The 22427-nt window shown below is 54.8% G+C and overlaps 1 protein-coding gene and 1 long non-coding RNA gene across 3 annotated transcripts in view; one reads left to right on the forward strand and one right to left on the reverse strand.

Moving 5' to 3' along the window:
• PDE1B (phosphodiesterase 1B) overlaps window positions 1-21830 on the forward strand; it is a 35329-nt gene extending 13499 nt beyond the window's left edge. The window contains exons 3-16 of one of the 2 annotated variants that reach the window (XM_029074002.2): window positions 5473-5586; window positions 7846-8028; window positions 8200-8266; window positions 8455-8571; window positions 9242-9382; window positions 10089-10189; window positions 10660-10785; window positions 11562-11663; window positions 12906-13026; window positions 13391-13472; window positions 13591-13699; window positions 14011-14150; window positions 14639-14773; window positions 21491-21830. In XM_029074002.2, coding sequence (XP_028929835.1) covers window positions 5473-5586; window positions 7846-8028; window positions 8200-8266; window positions 8455-8571; window positions 9242-9382; window positions 10089-10189; window positions 10660-10785; window positions 11562-11663; window positions 12906-13026; window positions 13391-13472; window positions 13591-13699; window positions 14011-14150; window positions 14639-14736 — 1501 coding nt within the window. In that variant the 3' untranslated portion in view covers window positions 14737-14773; window positions 21491-21830. Of the gene's footprint in view, window positions 1-5472; window positions 5587-7845; window positions 8029-8199; window positions 8267-8454; window positions 8572-9241; window positions 9383-10088; window positions 10190-10659; window positions 10786-11561; window positions 11664-12905; window positions 13027-13390; window positions 13473-13590; window positions 13700-14010; window positions 14151-14638; window positions 14774-15197; window positions 16875-21490 lie in introns of those variants that run through there. The other variant, XM_029074001.2, reaches the window with a different exon arrangement.
• On the reverse strand, window positions 18028-19650 carry LOC114814736. The gene is made up of 5 exons (XR_003762493.1): window positions 19549-19650; window positions 19363-19401; window positions 19044-19088; window positions 18714-18743; window positions 18028-18156 (listed from the first exon to the last, which is right to left on the reverse strand). It is a non-coding gene; the product is annotated as an uncharacterized LOC114814736 (long non-coding RNA).
• Window positions 21831-22427: the final 597 nt, after the last annotated feature.

The following is a 22427-nucleotide window of genomic DNA, read 5'->3' on the forward strand; positions in this document are numbered from 1 at the left end:
AGCCTAGAGGACCTGCAGCAAGGTGTGGTGGGGGGAATGGGGGAAAAAGGTTGGGAACCAGGGGGCATTGGGGGTAGAACCTTGAGATGCTGACTCCTGCGGATGCCGGACCAGGGAGGGGGAGGTGATGTTCCTGTGGGACCATGGCAGCAGGGTGCTGCTCATCCTCTCCTCTCCAGAGCTGGTCACGACATCGTCAGTGTGGAGAATATTCATTCCAGGAGCAGAAAGGAAGGAGGGGTGGAGAGAAGCAGCATGGCCTAGTGGAAAGAGTATGGGGCCTGGGAGACAAGGACCTGGATTCTAACTTTGGCTCCACCACTTATCTGTTCTGTGACTTTGGACAAGTCACCTCACTTCTCTGTGCCTCTGTTACCTCTTCTATAAAATGTGGATTGAGACTGTGACCCCAAAATGGGACATGAACGGTGTCCAACCTGATTATCTTGTATTTACCCCAGAACTTAGTACAGTGCCTGGAACATAGTAAGTGCTTAACAAATAACATTAAAAAAGGGGGACCCTAGAGATAAATGGCTGGGAACTTGGGGATGAACTCATGGCCCCTGGCCTGGGAGCAAGGGTGCAGCAGGGAACGTGAGGAGGGTGGAGGTTGCTCAAAGAGCCGGGGTGGGGGTGCCCAGAGGCCTGCTGGCCCGGCTCAGAGACTTTTTTTCGTCCCAGAGTGCCAGGCGTCGGAGGAGAATTCTGTGGAAAACAGGGCGGTGAGAAGCATCCAAAGACTCCGGAGCCTCCTCCCTCCTCCTCCTCCCTTCCTCTTGTCCACCCCGCCCCTCCCCCCATCCTCCCCTGCGGACAGTCTGTCCAGGAAGTGAGTTCTCAACTGGGGGATTGGTCAGTCCCTAGACTGTATTGAGCTCTGCACTAGAAACAGGGGGAAGGGCAGGAGAGGGGAGTCACAGACTTTGCCTTGTGGGGCTTCCAGTCTGGTGGGGGAGGATAGGACTGACCCACATGTGCACATGCACGCATGTGCATGCACCCACACACACACACACACTCTGTGATGGTCACTGGGGGTTAGAGGGAGGAGACATGATCCCAGCCCTTGAGGGACTTCATAGAAAGACCCCCGTGCTTGGTGGGAGAGGGAGGGTGGAGGGACCAGGCCGCACTGCACCAGAGCTGGGTGTGGAGGGGGTAGCCAATGTGGGGAGCCTTTCTGGAGGAGGTGGGTTTTTGGTTGAGTTTGAAAGGAGGAGGGAGGGTTGTGGCAGTGGGAATAGTGAAGGAGAATGGACCGCAGGCAGAAGTGTCAGGGACCCTGGGTGGGTTGCCTAGTTGGGACTGAGGCTGGGGCAGGAGCCCAGGCCGGGGAAAGGGAGGGAGGGCATTGGAGGAGGCTGGGGTGGAGGATTCAGAAGACTGAGAGAGGGAGGGGCTGGCTGGGTCCTGCCTACAGAGTCCGGCTATAAGTTCCACCGCCATGCATGTTGGGTGGGTCAGAGCAGGCAGTGGCTGGACTGGGCAGAGAACCCAGTTAATATTGACCTTGCTGCTGGCCTCAGGAGGCCCCAGCGCCCAGACCCCCCTCCCCTTCTTTCTTTTTTTTCTTTTTTTGTGGTATTTGTTAAGCACTTCCTAGGTTCCAGGCACTGTTTGAAGTGCTAGGGTAGATAAAAATTAGTCAGGTTGGACACAATCCCTGTCCCACATGGAGCTCACACTCTTAATCCCCATTTTACATGTGAGGCAACTGAGGCACAGAGAAGTGAAATGACTTGCCCAAGGTCACATAGCAGGCAAGTGGTAGAGCCAGGATTACAATCCAGGTCCTTCTGACTTCTAGGCCTGTGCTCTATCCACTAGACCATGCTGCTTCTCCCCTCTCTCCCTTTGAGACCTACTGAGCTACTCAACTCCTCCTGAGTCTCTCCAGCCTCACACCCTGTTTTCCTCCCTGGGGGCCTGGAAACCAGCATATCCTGGAGGATGGCAGGAGGCAGCAAGATGATGCACAGACTGCACTGGGTTCTTGTGATGCTTGTTTAATCCATCAGTGATATTAATTGAGTGCTGGCTGATTGTGAAGTGCTGTCCGACAGACAATTACTCTCCCCACCTACAAAACCTTACTGAAGGCACATCTCCTCCAAGAGGCCTTCCTAGACTAAACCCTATTTTCCCTCATCTCCCACTCCCTTCCCATCACCCTGACTTGCTCCCTTTGTTCTCCCATCTACCCGCTCCATAGCACTTTATACATCTGTAATTTTATTTATTTGTATTGATGTCTGTCTCCTCCCTCTAGACTCTGAGCTCACTGTGGGCAGGGATTGTCACTGTTTATTGTGGTATTGTACTTTCCCAAGTACTTAGTACAGTGCTCTGCACACAGAAAGTGCTTACTAAATACAACTGAATGAATGAATGAATACTAAGAGCCTGGAAGGGAACACAGGGAGTAAAACATTCAAGGAGCAATCTAACAGTCATTCCCTCCCCCAACTCCATCCATCCAGGGGAGGGGATGGATGAGGATGGTGGGATGGTGAGGGGGCAGGGTGGTCCCTTTCCCTGCAGAACATTCCCAGTGTAGGGCTGGGCTGGTGAGAGGCAGGGGGTTGGGTAAAGTGGGGTACTGACTCTATACTTTCTCCCTAGCTGCTCTGATCCATCCATCCTGTGGGGTGTTTCACCCTCCATCAGTAAGAGAGGAGTCACAGGCTCTTGGGTTAATTCTGTCTCTCATTCTGGCACCCCAGTCCTCAAGATCCCCCAACCTCCAGGACCCGGATGCCAGTCCCGCCCATGTGGCCTATCGAAAAGAGCTTGGGCCTGGGAGTCAGAGGCTCTGGGTTCTAATCCTGCCTCCACCACTGATCTACTCTAGACCTTGGGCACTTAACTTCTCTGTGCCTCAGTGTCCTCAATTTAGACTGTGAGCCCTCTGTGGGACAGGGACTGTTCCAATCTGATTATCTTGTATCCACCAGCGCTTAGAATGGTGCTCCGCTCCTCACCGGAGCTGGGTGTAGAGGAGGTGGTCAATGTGGGGAGACTTCCTGGAGGAGATGGGGTTTTGGTTAAGTTTGTAAGGAGGAGGAAGAGTTGTGGCAGTGGGAATGGGGTCGGGGGATGGACCATAGGCAGAAGTGTGGGTGACACTGGTTGGAGTAGGGCACATAGTAAGCACTTAAGTGTTATAATTAGTATTATTATTTCCACTCTCTCCCCTTGAAGCTTCCTGCTGCAGCCATTCCGCCCTCCCAAGGGTGATCTGAGGGACCTTTCTGGGGGAAATCCTCTGCTCCAGCCCCTGCCCCTGGCTAGCCTCTGCACCCCCCACTCTACTGGCTTCCCCTTCGGTTGTTCCCTCCCACTTCATCCCCTCCCACCCCCGGCCATGTAAAATTGGGGCCATAGAAGGAGATCGTTGGCAGCCCAGCGGGACTCTGGGCAGGGGGGTGATTCATCTTCTCCTTGTTAATCCTGGCGGTAATCAGCCTTATTAAAACTGGTGTTAATATTTATACTAATCACCAGACAGCTCTCCACCCGTCTGGCCGTTCCCCTCCCGCCCTCCAACTCCTCTTGGAGGCTTCAAGAGATAAGAAGAAATTAATTCCCCTCCCAGGATGGAAGCCCAGGGAGAGGGAGGAGGGTGCCTGGAGGAGGAGACAGGAGGTGCTAGAAGAAGGGGCTGGAATGATGCGAGGGGGCACAGAAAGGGTGGGAGCAGCTGCAGAAGAGAAGAGGTGCCCTAAAACTCTTCCATTCCCTGGTCCTGTGTCTCCTAAAGGTATGTCCCATCTGATGTCTAACCGCCACCTAACCAGCTGCTTGGTTAGATTCATTCATTCATTCAATTGTATTTATTGAGCGCTTACAGTGTGCAGAGCACTGTAGCAGTTAGATGCCTGGAGACCAAGAGGATTGTCTGAGCTGGGTAGGGGGGAGCCCACCGGATCCTAGGAGCACTGTTCCCATGTCCAGCAGCTCTCCCATTCCCGGGCAGACACAGCTGGTGCTCGTTCCAGCAGGATTTTAGAATAGACATCAGGAAGGACTTACTGGCATTCAGGGCTGAAGGGGAGCTGGAGAGTCGTGGTTGATGCTGGCGTTGTTTTCCCTGGAGACTTAGGGGAACTAGATCAGAAGAACCTCCCATACAGGGGCAAGGAACAGAGCAGAATGACCTTTGGTTGGACGCCAGACCCTGCCCTTCCCAGTCAGAGGGGGAACCCAGCTGAAATCCTGGCACTCCAGCCTCCCTGGAGCCTCTGGGAAAGTGGCATGGCTAATTTGGTCTCCAAAGTGGGGTCCTGAGTCATCCCTCTCCCCTGAGCTACCTCTGAATCACAGGGTCATCTTGAGCATCTCTCTGGGCCTGGATTCCACCTATGGGTCCTCCTGCCCCCCAGCCCCCTGTCTCTTGCTTCAGAGACCCTGCCCCTGCCCTACTGTCTTGAGCATCCTTGGCCCTCACTTCAATCACCCATGACCCTTTGCCCCTCTCCTGCCCCCCGCCATCATCAGTACCCCATCAGTCCCTGTTACTCCCTCCAGGGCCCCTGGTCTCTACCCTTGCCCTCTGATTCCTTTCCCCTTCCCTCTCTCCCCTGTCTTTGCTCTACCCCTCTCCTCACTGACAGATATCAGAATCCAAACCCCATTAACCTTCAGGAGAGGGTGAAAATTGAGTTTGAGTTCCACTACCCGCTCTCTACTCTTTTTGGAGATTTTCCGCCCTCCCTGCTTTTTCTAGGTTCCTGGAAAGCTGGGGGGAAGGGACTGGGAAAGAGCTCTACCTCACCCCCTCTCTGTTATCTCCAGGGGACATCTCTTGGGATCATCCCCTTGGGAAGGATGTCAGGGGTTGTGGCTCTTTGGTCCATGGCCTCCCCAGTGGCTGGGGAAAGAAGAGTATGGGGCCTGCAGTCAGGAAACCTGGTTCTAGTCCCAGTTGGGCCCTTGGCCTGATTTGTGGCCTTGAGCAAGTCAGTTAACCTCTCTGGACTTCAGTGTCCACCTCTGTAAAATGAGGACTTAGATTGCAAGCCCTGTGTGAGACAGGGGCTGGATCACATCTGATTTTCTGGTATCTACACCAGTGATCAGCATAGTGTTTAGAGAAGTCCTTAATAATCACTGTAACTATTAATGCTACTATTATGTACATATCTTTAATTCACATAATAGCACTGTCATATCTACAGTTTTATTTATGTATTTATATTAATGTCTATCTCCCCCTCTAGACTGTTAGATCACTGTGGGTAGGGGACATGTCTACCAACTCTATTACACTGTGCTCTCCTAAACGCGTAGTACAATGCTCTGCACACAGTAATAGCTTGATAAATATAATTGATTGATTATTAATGCAAAGCCCCAGGGAGTGCTTTCCTGGGAGTTACGGTATTCATATCATCCCCATCAGAGCTGGAGGGGTTAGGGGAGCAGGTGATGTCTCTGTGTTGTCCCTGATTCCTGACCTATGACCCCCAGGCTGCGATACATGGTGAAGCAGCTAGACAACGGTGAGGTGAACATCGAGGATCTGAAGAAGAACCTCGAGTACACAGCATCCCTGCTGGAGGCCGTCTACATCGACGAGACCAGGTAGGCCGGGCCCTGCAGGGCTGCTTTGTTGACTGGGGCAGAGCAGGAGAAGGGGACAGGGACAGGGGGTTGGTGGGGATGGTCTGGAGAGGGAGAACACGAATAGAGAAGAGACTGAATCCTAAAGAGAGACGGGGCAGAGAGATATAGAGATGCAGACTCAGAGATAGGGATGGAAAGGAGGGAGAGATGGGGATGGAGAATCAGAGATAAAGAGGAGGGAGAGATGGAGAGATTCATTCATTCAATAGTATTTATTGAGCGCTTACTATGTGCAGAGCATTGTACTAAGCGCTTGGAATGTACAAATCGGCAACAGATAGAGACAGTCCCTGCCCATTGACAGGCTTACAAGGGAGAGATGAAGAGGGAGAGATGAGGAGGGAGAGATGAAGGAGAAGAGATGGGGAGGGAGAGATAATAATAAGAAGCATAATAATGAGAAGCAGTGTGGTGTAGTGGATAGAGCATGGTCCTGCGAGTCAGAAGGTCAAGGGTTCTAATGCCAGCTCCGCCACTTATCTGCTGTGTGACTTTGGGCAAGTCACTTAACTTCTCTGGGCCTCAGTTACCTCAAATGGAAATTGGGGATTAAGACTGTAAGCCCCATGTGGGACAACCTGATTACCTTGTATCTACCCCAGCACTTAGAACGGTGCTTGACACATAGTAAGCACTTAACTAATACCACAATTATTATTATTCATAATAATAATAATAATTATGGCATTTGTTAAGTGCTTATTATGTGCCAAGCACTGTTCTGGAAAAGAGAGATGGAGGGGAAGAGATGGGGAGGGAGAGGTAGGGAGGGAGGACCACAGTTCGGATGTTCCGCCCACATCTCAAAGTTAATATATCCAAGACAGAACTCCTCATCTTTCTACTCAAAACCTGTCCTCTCCCTTTCTCATCACTCATCACAACACGTTATCCTCCCTGTCATGCCAACCAAGTAACCTTGGCATTATTTTTAACTCATCTCTCTCATTCAGCACACATATTCAATCTGTCACCGAATCCTGTCGATTCTACCTTCATAACATTGCTAAAATCTGCCCTTCCCTCTCCACCCAAACTGCTACTATTCTGCTCCAAGCACTTTTCCTATTCCACTTTGATTACTTCATCAGCCTCCTTGCTGACCGCCCTGCCTCCTGGCTCTCCCCACTCCAGGTCATATTTCACTCTGTTACCCAGATTATTTTTCTAAAAAAAGTTCAGTCCACGTCTCCCCACTCCTCAAGACTCTGCTTCCAGTGATTGCCCCACACTTCTGCATCAAACATAAACTGCTTACCATCGGTTTTAAAGCACTCAATCAGCTTTCCCCGTCCCACCTTACCTCACTGCAGCTACAATCCAACCCACACATTTGGCTCCTCTAACAACAATCTATTCACTGTACCTCAGTCTTGTCTATCTCACCACTGACCCCTTGCCCACATACTCCCTCTGGCCTGGAACTCCCTCCCACCTCATATACAACTCTGCCAAGTACTTAATACAGTGATCTGCACACAGCAAGCATTCAATAAATACCATAGATTGATATCTGAAAGTCCACCACTCTCCCCACCTTCAAAGCCTTATTAAAATCACATCTCCTCCAAGAGACATTCCCCAACTAAGACGTCATCACCCCTATGCCCTCTCCCTTTTTCACTGTCCTTGCACTTGGATGTGTACCCATTAATTATTTGATATTCACCCCATCCCCAACCACAGAGCATTTAATGTCTGTCTCCCCCTCTAGACCGTAAGCTCCTTGTGGTCAGGGAATGTGTCTCTCAACTCTGTTGTACTGTCCTCTCCCAAGGGCATAGTACAGTGCTCTGCACAAAGTAATTGCCAATAAATATGGATGATGCACATAGTAAGCACTCAATAAATAATGATTGATTGAGGGAAGGGAAGAGACAGAGGGAGGATAGAGACAGGAGAGGGAGGGGCAGAGACAGAAGAAGGAAAGAGGGGCAGAGGGAGAGGAGGGAGGAACAGAGACTGAAGAGGGAGGGATAGAGACATAGAATATAGGGCAGAGACAGAGAAAGGAGGGAAGAACTGAGGCAGAGAAGGAAGGGGTGGACAGAAACAGAGGAGAAAGGGACAGAGACAGAGGACGGAGGTCAGAGATAAAGGAAGGGGGAAGGAGCACAGATATGAGAAGCCCCAGTACCACGTCGCCTCTGGGGCAGGTTGGGAACTGTGGGGCGGGGATTAGAGGTCAACAGTCTGCGGCGGCTCCCTTGGTCCCAGGCAAATCTTGGACACAGAGGACGAGCTTCAGGAGATCCGCTCAGACGCGGTGCCCTCGGAGGTTCGGGACTGGCTGGCCTCCACCTTCACCCAGCAGACCCGGGCCAAGGGCCGCCGCTCGGAGGAGAAGCCCAAATTCCGCAGCATCGTCCACGCGGTGCAAGCCGGCATCTTTGTGGAGCGGTGAGGCCACCCCCTGTACTCGGGCCCCCATGTGCCTGAGCCCCTTCCTCGGCCCCTTGAGCTCCCCGAGCCCCCTTCTAGCCCCCTCCATTCCTCAGAGCCCTCAGAGTCCTCCCACAGGCCCCGAGGAGTGTTCTGTGTCCAATCTGCTCACGCCCCACTGGTCCCCAGCATGTTTCGAAGAACCTACACTGCCGTGGGTCCCAGCTACTCCTCAGCCGTCATCAACTGCTTGAAGGTAAGGAGAGGGGCCAGGGCCAGGCTGGACTCAGGATGGGGGTGGGGCCGGGGCAGGGCCAATTTGGATCAGGGCCAGGGCCAGGACTGAGCTCCAGGAGGGACTGGGGCCAGACTGGGGCCGGGTCCAGGCTAGACAGGGGAAGGGGTGGGCCAGGCAGTGTTAGCAGCCCATCGGGACACTTGCAGACCCTGGATCTGTGGTGCTTTGACGTCTTCGCCCTGAACCGTGTGTCCGAAGAGCACGCCCTGCGGACCGTTGTCTTTGAGCTGTTCACCCGCCACAACCTCAACAGCCGCTTCAAGGTCAGACACCGTCCCCTCCTCCGGGGTCATCTCATCCCTCTCACTGCCTCACTCTCGCCAAACCATCCAATTTGGCAAGGTTGCGGGGAAGGCTCCACATCCTCTCTAACCACCTCAGCCATCCCACCCCTGTGTCCAGGTCGACCAGCCCCTCCACAAATGCCAGGCCAAGACCGCTCCTCCCTTCCTCACTCATAAAGCTCACACTCCTGGCTGCTTCTTCCTACAGCCTAGCCTCCATCCCTCCTGCTGCAGATTCAGGTCCAGTCCTCTGGCCCTGCCCTTGGCACAGCCGGCCCCTTCCTGGCTATACCCAGGTACCCAGCTGCAGGTGCTATGACAACACCAAAATAGGCAAATGGCTGCCATGGGAACAGTTCCTTTACATTCCCCGTATTTGGGGCACTGGAGAGCCGGGCTGTGAGGGTGGGGGCGGGGACAGGCAGGGAAGGCCTCCTGGCCCACTTACCTCTGGCAAGCTGCAGGGTGGATGGGCCAGTGCTTCCCAGGGCTTTCTCCCCGAGTTTGCCACCCATATTGGGCTTGGCTTGTCCCCAGCAGGCAATGACCCAGCCCAGAAGGGACTGCTGAAAGCTATTTCCCTGCCTCTCCCCTACTCTGGCTGTACTACCTGCAGTCTGACTTCCATCCCTCCTACTGCAATTCTCAGATCCCCACTGTGTTCCTCATGACTTTTCTGGATGCCCTGGAGGCTGGCTATGGAAAGTACAAAAATCCTTACCACAATCAGATCCACGCAGCTGATGTCACACAGACCGTCCACTGCTTCCTGCTCCGGACTGGCATGGTGGTATGGCCTAGGGATCTGAAGGCACCTGAAAGACCTTGCCTATCTATGGGGCACACCTGGGGCTGGAGGAGAGGAGACTAAGGGGCCACACTTCAGGACCAGGGGAAAGGGAAGAGTGACACACCTGGGATTTGAGTGGACCCAGCCCAGAATTTAGGGGAAGGATGATGTCCTCCCACCAAAGACCCTCCACCAAATAAGAAGAAGAAGAAGAATGGTATTTGTTAAGCGCTTACTATTGCCAGGAACTTTACTAAGCACTAGGGTGGATACAAGCAAATTGGGTTGGGCACAGTCCCTGTCCCACTTGGGGCTCACAGTTTTGCTCCCCATTTTACAGCTGAGGTAACTGAGGGGCAGAGGAGTTAAGTGACTTTCCCGAAGTCACTCAGTAGATAAGTAGCAGAGCTACTTCTGACCAAAAGCCCCTAAGCATAAAAATAAAGGCACATTTGCATCTAATTTGCATGTGGACCCAGCCTTTGGATCTTCCCATCGGGTCATAGAGTGCCTGGCTGGGGAGCTGGGGCACTGGGAGGGGGCTTTAAAGGCAGAGTCTCAGCCCCACGTGGGAGGGGAAGGGAAAGTGGCTGGGCCAGCTCATCCTCACTAGGCCGGAGATGAACTAGCCTCATGGGTGGCAGCCCTGCCTGAGGTCTCTGAGATTCCCCACCCCGAACTCTGTGCCTTTCCCTCTTGGGCCCAGCACTGCCTGACAGAGATAGAGGTCCTGGCCATCCTCTTCGCGGCCGCCATCCATGACTACGAGCACACCGGCACCACCAACAGCTTCCACATCCAGACCAAGTGAGATAGGGGCAGGGGGCCTGGGGTGGAAGGTATGCAGGGTCTTGGGATCAGGGGTCAGAGGTCGGGGCCAGGGGCAGAGAGCATCTGGGGATCGGGGCCGGGGGTGGAGGGTGTCCAGGGGCAGGGTGTTGGCACCAGGGGATGTCTGGGGTCTAGGGGAGGGGGGACGTTTGGGGGTTGGGGCGGGAGCCAGGGTGGGAGTCTAAAGGCAGGGTCAGGGATGACATCAGAGAGAGGACTGGGATCCAGGAGTGAGGGGTGAGGAATCAGGGTCTGGGGACAAGGGACTGGGGGTGGAGGTGGGTGATTGGGAGTTCTGGGCCTGAGGCTGGGGGCGAGGATGGGGCTAGGGGAGTGGGCTGGTGGTGAGAGGCCAGGGCGGAGCAGGGGGGACAGGGGTCAGGAAGCCTGGGTGGGGAGCTATGAGCCCACCAGGCAGACCCCTCTGAGCCCAGACCCTGGTCCAGGTCCGAATGTGCCATCCTGTACAATGACCGCTCAGTGCTGGAGAACCATCACATCAGCTCCGTCTTCCGCCTGATGCAGGATGAGGAGATGAACATTTTTACCAACTTGGCCAAGGATGAATTCGCGTGAGCAGGCTCCATCCCACCCCTCCTACCCTTCCTATGCCAAGCCCGAGAACCACTCTCCCTCCTCTGTCCAGTCTGACACCCTTCCCACCCCACCCCCCATCTAGTTCAAGACCCCCAGCCCACTTCCTCCAACCCGAGAACCCCTGCTCCCCTCTGTCTAGCTCAAGATCCTTCTTCTCCCTGCAAGATTAGCCCTTGGTCAACTGGAACCTGGTTCTCACAACCTCTGATCTCTGACCTCTGACCTTTTGGCTTCCTATCTTCCTTGATGGGAGAGGAGGTCCCTACTAGAGGATAGGATGGAGGATCAGAGGCTTGGTCAGAGGGCTTGGCCCCCCAGGAAAGGGTAGTAGAGGGTAATCCCAGTACCCAGGAATCGATCAATCAATCATATTTATTGAGCACTTACTTTGTGCAGAGCACTGTACTATGCGCTTGGATGAGAACAGTATAACAGTGTTGGTAGGCACGTTGGTAGGCAGCCCACAATTCGCTTAGTCTACAGGGGGAGAGAGACACTAATATAAATAAATAAATAAATTATGGATATGGACATGAGTGCTCTGGGGCTGAGGGAGGAGGTGAATAAAGGGTGTAAATCCAAGTGCAAGAAAGCAGCAAGTGTATCCTGTATTGGTGCCCGTGATGAATCCTGTATTGAACCAGTTATTTGGGAGGTTGTTGCAGGGGTGGGGGAGCCGAGGGGCAGGCAGCACTCAGAGCCTGGGAGGAGACTGCAGGGCTGAGCTGGGGTCTTTCTCTGGCGGAGACAGAGAGCTGCGCTCGCTGGTCATAGAGATGGTGCTGTCCACAGACATGTCCTGCCACTTCCAGCAAGTCAAATCCATGAAGACGTCCCTGCAGCAGCTGGAGAGGTGAGGCAGGGCCAGGGAGGCAGGCCCCGGGGGCTGGGGCAGGGAGACACGCTGCCCAGGGTGAGGAGTGGGGAGTGGAGACCGGGGAAGAGAGAAAGGGGCTGAGGATGGGGGAAGCAGGGGGATGGAGAGGAGGAGAAGAGGGCTGAGGGGAGGGAGCCAGTAGCTGGGGGAAGGAGCAGGAAGATGGAAGAAGGAGGAGTCAGGGATGGGGAAGCAGGAGGCTGGGAGAGGGACAAAGGACTGGGTGGAGGGAATAGCATGGCCTAGTGCATAGAGAATGGGCCTAGGAGTCAGAAAGACCTGGGTTCTAATCCCAGATCTGCCACTTGTCCTCTGTGAGACCTTGGGCAAGTCACTTAACTTCTCTGTGCCTTAGTTACCTCATCTGTAAAATAGGGATTAGTACCGCAACCCCTTGTGTCCAACCTGATTAGCTTGTATCTACACCAGTGCTTAGTACTGTGTCTGGCACATAATAAGTGCTTAGCAAATGGCATAAAAATATACAACCACCAAAACTTGGAGCGGCTAGTAGGGGGTTAGAGTTAAGTACTCTGTAAGAGAAGCTGCTTGTGTGTCTATGGCTGTAGGTGTGACTGTCTGAGAGGTGTTTCCTGTGTCTGTGCATCTATATATATGGCTTTCTATATGTCCATGTCTGTGTGTCTATGTGTCTTTGAGAGGGCTGTCTGTGTGTCTGTGTCTCTGCCTGTCTGAATGTGTCTATGAGTTTCCGTGCGTCTGTGTCTGTGTGTCTGTGAGAGGGACTGTGTCTGTTGCTGTCAATGTGTTTGTCTATGGCTGTCTTTGTGTCTGTATCTGTGAAAGGGGATGTCTGTGTCATTGTTTCTCTGTCTCTGGCTGTTTGTGTATCTCTTTCTCTGGCTACCTGTATATCGTTGTCACTGTGTCTCTATCTCTGGCTGTGTGCCTGCCTGTCACTGTGACTGTCTGGCTGCTTGTGTATCTCTCTCTGACTGTCATTGTGTCTGTCTGGCTGCTTGTGTATCTCTGGCTGTCTGTGTGTCTATCTGTTTGTGTAGCTCTGACTCTGGCTGTCTTTGTGTCTGTCACTGTGTCTGTCTCTGTCTGCCTGCGTGTCTCCATCTGTGCCCGTGTCTGCATCCACTGAGAGTGGTATGGGGCTCCGGAGGCGGTAGGCTCCTCTCTCACCCCAGTCTGTCCCCTCCCTCGGCCACCTCCCCTTCGCCCTCCTGCCTTCTTGCCCACCGGCCACAGGATCGACAAGTCCAAGGCTCTGTCCCTGCTGCTCCACGCTGCTGACATAAGTCACCCCACCAAGCAGTGGAGTGTCCACAGCCGCTGGACCAAGGCCCTAATGGAGGAGTTCTTCCGCCAGGTAACCCCCCTGAGGGGTGTGTGGGGGTTCATCCGCACTGGCCCCCAGCCTCGACCACACCCCACCTACCTCTTCCCTCTCCTCAGAGACCCCTAGAAAGGAGCGGCACTGCCTAACTTCCCTTGCTCCCCAGCCTTGTCCTCCTGTTGCCAACGTTTGGGAACTGCTCCCTGCTGTCTAACCTGCGCCCCTCCTGCTGTAGCATCAGGATTGGTTCCAGAGTGTTGACTGGACACATGCCCTCTCCCCCTGTGCCTGGGCCTCTGCCCTTTCCCTCGAGTGCCCAGTTCCTCCCCTCCCTTACCTCCTTCCCGGCCCCCAGTCCCTGCCTAATTCTAACCCCTCATTTCTCCGTCTCTGTCAGGGAGATAAGGAGGCAGAGTTGGGTCTTCCGTTCTCGCCACTGTGTGACCGAACGTCCACCCTCGTGGCCCAGTCCCAGATCGGTGAGGGTCCGGAAGGGCGAAAGGGGGAGTGGACAGGGCCGGGGGCGAGGCGGGAAGGGGCGGGAGGTGGACAAGGACATACCCACACGCCTCGCTCCCGACATAACCCACCCCCCAGGCTTCATTGACTTCATTGTGGAGCCCACTTTCTCCGTGCTGACCGACGTGGCCGACAAGAGCGTCCAGCCGCTTGTGGATGAAAGCACCAAGCCTAAGACGCAGACCAGGTCCGAGGAGTCACTCCACACCACCTAGATTTCCCCGACCACCTCCGACCCGTCTCTAGTCTACGCAGGCAGACCCTCCCCCCATCCCCGACCCCTTCCTCACCCCGGCTATCCTAACCTGTCCATCTGCTCACCGTCCCTCTCCAGTCTCACTCGCATCTAGTTTCCTGACCTGGCTCCGTCCCCAGGTCTTGGTCCAGTGGAAACTTCCTCTGGCCAAGGAGAAGCCCGGCCCAGCGTGCAGTGGAGGGGATAGGAGGGGAGGGGGTCCACCGTCCGGGGGTCCCACCGTCCGGGGGTCCCGCCCGCAGCCCCCAGTGGCGCCAGCCGTCCCTAGACGAACGTGGAGAGGGCGAGACGGACGTGAACGCGGACATCGTCAGCTTCCGCAGCACCTGGAGCCGTTACGTCCAAGAGAATAAGCAGAAGTGGAAGGAACGGGCGGCCAGTGGTGAGGCTCCGGTCCTGTCTTCGAATCTTCGCGTCCCCTCGGTCCCCTCCGGCCCCGTGGGTGGGGGGGGAGCTCAGCACCTCAATTTGTTTGGAGCTCCGGGGGCGCTACTCTGAGCCAACCTTTGGGCCCCGGTTAGAGGACAAAACTGACAATAGACCCGGACCCTGAAGGGGGGAGCCCCGGCCTGAGGTGCGGGGAGAGGAGGGGGTCAGAAGGATGCCCACGTGGCTTGAAGAGTCTGTCCATTCGGCGGATATATTTCTGCCTTACGGGAGACGGGGGCTGCACAGGTGGTGGAGGTGAGGAGTGGACCATTCCTGACCGACAGGTGGACAGGAGGGGAGGGGGCGGTGAGGATAGCCAGGAGTAAACTGGCCTGGGAGTCACGCTCAGAGGTGAGAGGGCCCAATCAGGGAGGGCGGGGCGGTGAACCCCCGAAGAAACGACTGCCCCCTTGACCCCTGCCGCCTCCCCATCCCTAACAGGCATCACCAACCAGGCCTCCATCGATGAACTGTCTCTCTGCGATGATGAGGCCGCAGCCCCCGACGATGGGCATAACCAGAATGGCAACCTGAACTAGCCCCGAGCCCCCCCGGGCCCCGGAGGACCGACCCCAGGTGAGAGGGGAGGGGGAGGCGAGGAAGGGAGAGGGGAGAAGGTGGGAGGAGAGGAGATTCGGACTGGTCTCCGAGGCTGCGGACTTGGTGGAATGGAGAAAGAGGACTACAGCAGGAGGGATGGAGGTTAGACAGCAGAAAAGACTACAGTAGATCGGGTTTGGGGAAAGAGAGAAGCCACTTCTGGAGGAGAATCAAACCCTCCTGCCATATTTCCCCCTACCCAAAAAAACAGTGGTGACCAGGGAAAGACAGGAGCATCCGAAAAAGATTTCTGGGTCAGAGTGGACCCCAAGAAAAGGCAAGACAAATGGAGAGCAGAGAAAGTGGGAGATGATTCCCTCGTTGGAAAATTGGGGTGGGTATGTGAGGGAATGAATCCCGGAAGCCTCTACCTTTCTCACTCCTTGGTCGCTCCTCCCAGGTCCCCAGTTTTGTCGGAAATATTTGACATCATCGAACTCAGAACCACTCACATGGATCGGACCCCCATGGGTCGGAAGGAGGGAACCCCGAAGTCACAGAGCTGCTCCCCCCAACCCAAAACCAAATGTCAGAGATCAGGGGTGGGGGACAGGGAGGGCGTTGGCCCGCAGAATTTAATCGAAGGTTCCCAGGATGAACCCCTCCCTAATTCAGGGCTGACTCAATTCTCTAGGAGTCTGAGACATTTACGATTTTGGGTCTCCTAAAGTCATTGTGACCAGACCCCTGCCTCTCACTTCCCGCCCCTCCTATCTCCCCAAATCCGTCCAGGGCCGGGAGTGGGAGGGGGCGTCCGGCGGGGAATCGGCGGGATGGGGTGAGAATTAGGCCCTTCCTTCTGCGATCAGCCCCTTTCCCGCCCACCGTCCTCTGCACCTGCTGTTTCTAAGCAATACGTAACGGGGGGTCGCCCCACCCCCCAACCCGGATCCCAGCTGGCTGGTTCAAGTCCAGGGTCCTGGTCTCTCCCGGCCTCGAGGCGGCTGGAAGGGGACTGGAGTAGGGGAAGCGGGTGGTCGAGGAGATGGGGGGGGGGGGTTAGGGGGCGGGATAAGCAGAGCGCCTGGGACCACAAGCAGAAGACGGGGGTCGGAGGAGGGGGAGGTTCCCTGTTGTGGGGGTGGAGAAGGAGGGGAAGCGTCGCTCTGCCCAAGGAGAACCTGGACCCGGATCTCTGATCGCCCACCCACCAACGCCCCCCTTCCTCAGACGCCCCGGGCCCGGCCTGCTCTTGGGAGCCTAAAGGAAAGAACAACTGAAGTGGTAAAAGTTTTTGTAGTCATGACCTTCCTGACAGTCGGATGGTCGGGCAGATAAGGAGAAGTCACCTTAGGGGGTTCGTCAGCCAAGAAGGATCCCCTTCCCCAAACATCGCCCTCTCCTCCCCTCTGCCCGCTCCGCCCCCCCCCCCATCTCCCAGAGAGGTGGACCCGCCCCCATCCGACTAATGTCTGTAATGTGCTTTGAGACCCTCCAAGCAAAGCGCGCAAGTAGGACTCTTGAGGAGCACAACTCTCGCCTCCTGGGCTCCCCGGGGGCCAGGGGGGCGGACCTGGAGGGGACCCCACACGCTTTCACTCCTAGAGATGTCGCCCCCTCGCCCCTTCCTCCAATGGTGATGTCCCTTTCCCGCCCCCAACATCTCTTGAGAGGGCCCAGTACGCGCCGGACACTGAGGTCAATCCCCAGTAGCAATTTGCTCTCCGCGGGTGTACGAGAGAGCTGGGGGACGGGACTCGCGGGTTCCTGGGAAGGAAAGGTCCGGGAGAGAGGGAGGGGGACCCTTGCCCCGCTATGTCGCGGAAGCAGCTTAGCGAGGGGAGCTAGAGGATAAATCTTTGTAAATAGACGGCCCAACTCTACAGGGCAAGCCCGTGCCGTTTGGACTTTAATCCACAGTTTTCTAAACGCGCTGCTGCGGACCAGAACGACGCTATTATTTACTGTAATAAGCACTGATTCACGCACACAACAAACACACACACACATGCACCCCACCCCCACCCCCGGCCCCGAGCGGGGCAGGAAGTCATGACCCGTACACCCGGTCAGAGCTTCCATATCGTCATTGCGCTATATCCGACACTTGGTCACCAATAAAGGAGCGAGCGATAGAGCGGTCGTGACTGTGCCTCGTTACGACGCCCCCCTGCAGGAGTTCGGGGACCCGCAACAGACCCCTCCCCCACCCCGGGGGGCAGAGACTGGGAGATAACAATAATAATAATGATGGTATTTGTTAAGCGCTTACCGTGTGCACTGATCTAAGCGCTGGGGGAGATACAAGGTAAACAGGTTGTCCCACGTGGGGCTCACAGTCTTAATCCCCATTTTACAGATGAGGTGACTGAAGCACAGAGAAGTTAAGTGACTTGCTCAAAGTTACACACCTCACAAGTGGCAGGGACGGGATTAGAACCCACGACCTCTGACTCCTAAACCCGGGCTCTTTCCACTAAGCCACCCTGGGATAACGAGCCAGAAAGAGTTGACAGTGGGTCATGAGGCCCGGCAGGTCAACTCACCACCCCAAATCACTCGAGGGCACATATGTGTTAATAAACGGCGAGTGCCTGGGGAGAGGGGAAGAGAGTCCTCTGCCAAACGGCTGACTGTCCGGATCCTTTCTCCCCCTTCCTCCCGCCAGGCTTCCTGCTGCTCCCAATCAATCATATTTATTGAGCGCTTTTTCTGTGCAGAGTACTGAATAGAGCGCTTGGACCAGTACGGTACATCAGAGTTGCTAAACAAGTTTCCTGCCCACAAGGAGTTAACAGTCTAGAGGGAGAGACAGACCTTAATACAAATAAAATTACGGATATGGACATAAGTGCTGTAGTCCCGCAGCCCAGACCCCAGCTGCTCTCCCCTCTCCACGTCTTCCCCCTCTGAGACCCCTGTCCACACCTGCTCCGGGCAGAGCCACTCTCTGCTGTCTGGGAGAGCTGAGGAATCGCTCCACAGTAAGGCCGCTCACCTGGACCCTGGCTTCAGCCTTGTGTATCCTCCGGACGACACGAGACATATCTGGTCATTTCCGCTGCCTCTTACTCCCCCTGCCCGCCTCCCCCGAGATCCATGACTTCTATGGCAGAGGACGGGGGTGGGGCTTAACGAATCCAGGAACCGCAACCCCAGACCCCAAATCTGTATCCGTTCAATGCCCCCTCCTCCAACCTCCACATCCACCGGAGCCGCTGGGAGCGGGGGGCCGGGGGAAGGGAACGAACGGACAGACTACGCGCAGACCGACCGGGTTATGCTGTTACTACTTTATTCATTGACTAGCGGAGGGTGGGTGATGGGGAGGGTTAGGGAGCTCCGGGCCGGGCCGTCTCCATGCTGCATCGCTGCTCTTTAGCCACGTAATAAAAACTTGAAGAGAGCAAATAGCAGACCTGAAAGAGAAAGCACGGCGCATCACTCCGACCCCAATCCGTTCTCAGCCTCCTTCCCCCTCCACCCAGCCCACGCCGGAGGTCTCCAACCTTCTTGCAACCCTAAGGCCCAGGTGACCCAGTGACCCCGAGTGAAGGGTTTTTGGGACTGATGACTCTTAGGTCAATGGAAACACCAACTCGATCATCCCCTTGCCACAACCAGGGGACCAGAAAGTCACTGAGGTGGTGGGGGTGGGAGAGGAGGGGCTGGCCAAGGGACGAGGCCCGAATGGAGACCCCAGACCGCCTGGGGCCTTTCTCGGGGGACAGAGGGGAGAGGTCTGGGACCCGAGCCTCTGTCCATCTGTCCGTCTGTCCGTCTGCCTTCACAGGGACCCTCTCCCCGCGCCCTCTCTGAGTCTTTCTCCCAGGAGGAGCCGGGCTGCAGGGAGAACAGGCGGATCCGGTTCCTCTGGGAACTGGGGAACCGGGAGGAGAGAGCGAGCCTTCCCGACCCGAACTCCCGGGTCAAGCCGGAGGAGCCCTGCGCCCCCAGGGATGGACCGATCACCTACTATCTTTGTCCTTCGTGGTGGAGGAGCCTCCTGCAGGACAGAGAAAGCGCAGAATGAGATTGGGTGGGATGGGAGAGAGATCAGACTCCCCACCGGCCTCCACTCCAACCCGCTTCCCCGCAGCTCCCACCACCCCTTCCCGCCCCCGCCTCCTTGGTCCTCGTAGCTCCGGAACCGTGATCCCGAGGGTCCCGAAGCTTTCTCTTTCAACGAGGTCAAGGCCGCATCCCCCTCTCTCCAGATCCCTGCCTCCTCCATTCCCCCACTGGCCCGGTCCGGTCGACTGGTTGATCGTGCCCTCGGGAGGCCCCGAAGCGGCCGGGCCCGTACCGGTGGTAGTGGTGGAGGCTCCGGTGGTGGTGGTAGTGGGGGCTCCTAAAGTCCGGGGAGGAAGAGTCAACGGAAGAAAGAGAACTGAAAACCCCTTCTCTTTTCATTTAACACCCACCCGCTGTGGGCCGGGTTGGACCAGCCCAGACCCTCTTCCCTCTCTCCCCAATATCCTGCTTGCACGACTCATCCTCGGTTCCTCCCAATGTGAGTAGTCCGAACCCCGACCAGCCTCCCCGGCCCAGGCCCTGGCCTCTCCTCGCCTCCCCTCCATGGCCCCTCCTTCAGCCCCGACTCTAGCGAAGTGGACAGGTCCTACCTGTCGTGGTGGTGGCGGCTGTAGTCGTCGTGGTGTTTTCTTGTGGGGAGCCACAGAGAAAAGAAAATTAGCCAGGAAAGAGCTGGGACCACTGCTGCCTCACCTGGCCCCTCATCACCCTCCTCAGGCCACCCTATGTCTCTCCCTGCACAGATAGATGGGATGGTGGTCAGCCCCCACACTCACGGGCTGAGGCGAGGGCACACAGGAGTCCAGCCACGACAAGGATTGGGAAGACCTTCATGGTGGCGGTGGCAGGGTGGGCAGACAGCCTGATCAGAGATGCTCAACTGCTGGGGCCAAGGGCATGCCGAGGCACCTTATAAAGGCAGCACCTCAGCAGTGGACAGGAGGCATCATGGGAGGGTGAGGAGGAAGGCATTAGGTTGAGGGAAGGGGGGCGGGATGAGGGAAGGGGGGCGGGACTGGGTCCAAACCCAATTTGCTTGTATCCACAAGCTAATGTTTAGTACAGTGTCTGGAAGGTAGTAAGTGTTTAACCAATACCATTATTGTTATTAACTCAGACCCCACAGCCTCCTACCCCACATCTATCAGGGGTCTCCCTGCCTACCCCCCCATCCCCTTTTGCATTTCATCGGCACTCCCACCCCTGGAACAGTCAATCAATAAATCAATGGTCCTTGTTAAATGCTCACTGCGTATGGAGCACTAAACTAATCACTTGGGAGAGGACAATACACGGGAGTTGGTAGACATGATCCCTTCTCACAAGGAGCAAAGAAGGGTGAAGACAGAGATGAATATAAATTACTCATAGGGAAAACAACACAGTGTAACTAAGTGCTATGGGGAAATAGAGAAGCAGCATGGCCTAGTGGAAAGAGCATGGACCTGGGAGTCAGAGGACCTCAGTTCTATTCCTGGCTCTGCTGATTGTTTGCTCTGTGACCTGGGGCAAGTCACTTAACTTCTCTGTGCCTCAATTCCCTCAGCTGTAAAATGGGATTTAAATGTTGATGATGATGTTGGTATTTGTTAAGCGCTTACTATGTGCAGAGCACTGTTCTAAGCGCTGGGGTAGACACAGGGGAATCAGGTTGTCCCACGTGGGGCTCACAGTCTTAATCTCCATTTTACAGATGAGGTAACTGAGGCACAGAGAAGTGAAGTGACTTGCCCACAGTCACACAGCTGACAAGTGGCAGAGCCGGGATTCAAACTCATGACCTCTGACTCCAAAGCCCGTGCTCTTTCCATTGAGCCACGCTGCTTCTATGTTCATTTTTCCTCCTACTTAGACAGTGAGATCCATGCGGGATAGGGACTCTGTCCAACCTAATCAACTTATTCCTACACCAGCGCTTAGAACTGTGTTTGGCATATAGTAAGCGCTTAAGAAATACCACTAAAATACTCCTGGCATTTGTTAAGCTTGCATTATGTGTCAAGCATTGTGCTAAGCACTGGGGGTGGATCTTAATGTGCTAAGATCATTAAATCTGTCAGAGTGCCTGTTCCACATGGGACTCACAGTCTAAGGGGGAGGGAGAACAGGTGTATCTGTTCCCTCTGGCCTGGCTCCCAGGCTGCTTCCTGCCGTCTTCCCTCCTGCCAAGCCCCACACTACCGGTGGTTGCCGTCTCATGCCTGGACTGCAACCAGAACCAACATTCCGGGTCCCTTCAGGTCTATCTCGTTCAGTCAGAGGGGGCAGAGAGGAAATGGTGAGACACAGGTCACTTCACTTCTCTGGGCCCCAGTTCCTTCATCTGTAAAATGGGGTTTAAGACTGTGAGCCCTAGGTGGACAGTCCAATCCAATTATCTTGTATCTACTCCAGCATTCAGAACAGTGCCTGGCACACAGTAAGTGCTTAACAGACAACATTACTATTAGTATGGTGCAATAAATACCATTGATTAATGGATTGTGGGAGAAAACATGACTACCAACTCTGTTGTATTGTACTCTCCCAAGAACTTAGTCCAGTACTCTGGAAACAGTAAGCGCTCAGTAAAAACCACTGATGATGATCGTTGGAGAAACAGAAACAGATAGAAAGAGAAAGGGCTGGGCAGAAAGATAGGGACAGAGAGACCCCGCTCTGGGTCTGGGATTACCAGGAAACAGATTTGTGCTTTTCCATTTATTTGTTCCTTGTCAGAGTCAAACAAGACGTCAGACACTGTAAGGGAGGAGGGAGGAAGACCTGGAACGAAGCAGAGACACAACTTAAATACTGCCACTGGCTACGTGGCTCTGACGATTGGATCCAACCACCCTGGCTTTCCCCAGCTCCAGACTGCCTTGTCAGAAGACATTGCTTCCACCTGGATGGGGTCCCTAGAACCATCCCATCCCTCCCCCTGCCTCCACTCTGGTGATCCAGCTCCCTTGGAGAACACTCTTTCTCCTTTCCTAAGTCCCCACTCAGCAGTGGACCTTTAGGAAAGTCCTGCCTGCCATATTACTACTACTACTAATAATAAAGGATTATTATTATATCACTTGTTAAGCACTTACTTTGTACCAAACACTGTTCTAACTGCTGGGTTAGATACAAGTTAATCAGGTAGGATACAGTCCCTGTCCCATATAGGGCTCACAGTCTTAGTTCCCCTTTTAGAGATGAGGTAACTGAGGCTCAGAGAAGTTAAGTGACTTGCCCAAAGTCACACAGCAGACATCTGGCAGAGGCAAGACTAGAACCTGGCTTCCAGGCCCATGTTCTATCCACTAAGCCACTCTACCTTTCAGCCACTTGACCTCCCTCTCCATTCCACATTTCATTCTACTGCTCGGTTCATTCACTTAAAGCCTTGTCCTGCACGTGTGTCCTCAATCAATCGATTGTGTTTATTAAGCACTTGCTGTGTGCAGACCACTAAGTACTAAGTACTTGGGAAAGTACAATATAACTGTGTGTGCAGACCACTAAATACTAAGCGCTTGGGAGAGTACAATATAAGAGTTGGTAGTCATGTTTTCTCCCACAATCCATTAATCAATGGTATTTATTGCACCATACTAATAGTAATGTTGTCTGTTAAGCACTTACTGTGTGCCAGGCACTGTTCTGAGTCCTGGAGTAGATACAAGAT

This window comes from Ornithorhynchus anatinus, chromosome 10, assembly GCF_004115215.2.
Source record: "Ornithorhynchus anatinus isolate Pmale09 chromosome 10, mOrnAna1.pri.v4, whole genome shotgun sequence".
Taxonomy (NCBI): domain Eukaryota; kingdom Metazoa; phylum Chordata; class Mammalia; order Monotremata; family Ornithorhynchidae; genus Ornithorhynchus; species Ornithorhynchus anatinus.